The sequence below is a fragment of the Typopeltis vanoorti genome, chromosome 18, assembly GCF_054136105.1.
Source record: "Typopeltis vanoorti isolate ZY-2024b chromosome 18, IOZ_Tvanoo_1.0, whole genome shotgun sequence".
Lineage (NCBI taxonomy): Eukaryota > Metazoa > Arthropoda > Arachnida > Uropygi > Thelyphonidae > Typopeltis > Typopeltis vanoorti.
In genome coordinates this window covers 87,248,569-87,250,866 of record NC_143566.1, presented here as the reverse complement: position 1 = coordinate 87,250,866, position 2,298 = coordinate 87,248,569, and the positions used below count along the sequence as shown (strand labels likewise).

The 2,298-nt window shown below is 35.2% G+C and overlaps 1 protein-coding gene across 1 annotated transcript; it reads left to right on the top strand.

Annotated features, from left to right (window-relative positions):
* Positions 1 to 994: 994 nt before the first annotated feature.
* Positions 995 to 1,445, top strand: LOC150096902 (histone H3). Its single transcript, XM_090408741.1, has one exon. It carries the CDS (start codon positions 995 to 997, stop codon positions 1,403 to 1,405), a length of 411 nt encoding a protein of 136 aa, XP_090264867.1. The 3' UTR covers positions 1,406 to 1,445.
* The last annotated feature ends 853 nt before the right edge of the window (positions 1,446 to 2,298 follow it).

The following is a 2,298-nucleotide window of genomic DNA, read 5'->3' as shown; positions in this document are numbered from 1 at the left end:
AGTATCAATATATGACGAGTTCGGTAGACAAATTCATCTGTAACGGTCAAATATTAACAAAGGAAAAATTTCCACTCGGCCTTGACAAACAGAATCCGTTCTCTAAAATGTTTGAAAGAGTGACTGCACAAAGATTTGTAACATCAAACTCATTTTCATAAGCTCATACAATATATTATTACAAACACTTCTTGTAGTCAAGATTAATCAAGGATGTGCAACTAACAATGATTACATTACATGTGCAGTGACAATTGACATTTATGTCTTTAGGGGTGAAGCAAGATGCTTTTCATATTCCCCGCTATCTGTTGTGGTTGCAGTGAAAATAAATAAGATCATATTAATAATAACTCGCAAGCCCATTTGTAGCTTCTTACTTTAACATATATCAAAAGTTCATAACAACTCAAGTTTTGTTTCAAAAAAAAAAAAATTAACACAAATGTCAAGAACTCTTTGCATCAGCTTACATGCTAATAAAATTTCAGTGTGTTTGAAAAGAATGTATTCTATGCTGTTTATTGAATACCCAGTGCAAATATAAGTGAAAAGCACATTTATTGAACGTTCGTTACGATTAAATTTCGTTAAGGCTACTTAATATTAAAATTTGAATTTCAAAATCAAAATGGAGTACAGGGACCTAAGGGAGAGCTCCATATTTTTTGGAAGAAATTTTACATGACTTAGAAATCGAAAGAATAAAAAATAATTGTCTTATCCTTTCATATTTTGGTTATTTGAATTTATCTTGTGCAATTAAACAAAATGTATTAAATAATATAATAAAAATATTTAAAAATTCAGGTTATTAGGAAATACGAAACCAACAGTTGTAGTAAACAGACCAATAGCAACGCGATGACAAGTTAATACCATTATCCAATCAGAGTGTTCCTTGCAATGTTATAAATACGAGCGCAAAAAGGGCGCGAACTACAATTTTCTCTTTCTTTTCAGAGTGTGCGGACGTTCTTTTACCGATTCTGTGATGGCACGTACTAAGCAGACAGCTCGTAAGTCTACCGGAGGGAAGGCACCTAGGAAGCAGCTGGCCACCAAAGCTGCTCGTAAAAGTGCCCCTGCGACTGGCGGCGTGAAAAAACCTCATCGTTATAGGCCAGGCACCGTTGCTCTTCGAGAAATTAGACGTTATCAGAAGTCGACAGAATTGCTGATCAGAAAATTGCCTTTTCAACGCTTGGTTCGAGAAATTGCCCAAGACTTCAAGACTGATCTCCGTTTCCAGAGCTCGGCAGTAATGGCGTTGCAGGAAGCTAGCGAGGCTTATCTTGTAGGTTTATTTGAAGACACCAACTTGTGCGCAATCCATGCCAAGCGAGTCACCATTATGCCAAAAGATATTCAGCTTGCCCGACGTATTCGAGGAGAACGGGCATAAATCTTCTCCCTTACAAACGGCCCTTTTAAGGGCCAACAAATGCTGATAAAGAGATTGCCATTTTCGTACTTTTTTTTTCTTCTTCAGAAGTAGGTAACTTCGTATATTATTGCGCAATAGATATATTGTAACTTTAATCTTAATCTAATATTTAGGCAGCTTGTAAAATGTAGGAACTTTCTACGAACCGTGTACAGCTTTCTCATTTTTTAACACCTGTGTTATTCAATCTGGTATTCAAGGATTAGTTATTCCTCTGATTTTCATGAGTAGTTTCGTAATTGGCGCTCTTCTAGTGGGGTTCTAAACTGCAACAAGATTGTCCCTGCTCTAATAATCAAAAGTAGCCCGAAGCAACTTAAGCGTTTCTAGATAATACGTTGGGGTACAAATTTAAGCTTAATTTTAAAGGGGGGGGAAGAGGAATGTTCATATTCATAAATCATAAATAAACTTGTTCGGAAACATCTTGAATGTTCTCAGCTACAATAACATTGACTTCATTAATTTCCCTGTATTATGAGTTGAGTTCACATTTTAGACTATTTGACCTAAAATTCTGTTGGTGGGATAAATCCACATTTTCATGATTGCTCCTTTGCGTAACCTAGTTCTTAACTACAATTTTTATTTATATTAAATCCAACTTTCCTCAACATTTGATTATTCAATCAGGAAATGTAGTTTATCTTTAGGCATGCAGATAAGAAGCCAATTTTTGATAGGGCGTTGAAAACAATCGAGAATCTATACAGTAGTACATGTATTTAATATCTCCAGATAATAGCAATACAAGCTACAGAACCTTTCATTTGTTGAAAGTGAAGGTATGGCATGTGCATACTTCAAACAATATACTTATCAAGTTACTGGGATGCTATCACTTGTTCATA

Bases quoted from the DNA above. Each gene is read 5' to 3' on its own strand.
- LOC150096902 (XM_090408741.1), top strand. From the start codon at position 995: ATGGCACGTACTAAGCAGACAGCTCGTAAGTCTACCGGAGGGAAGGCA.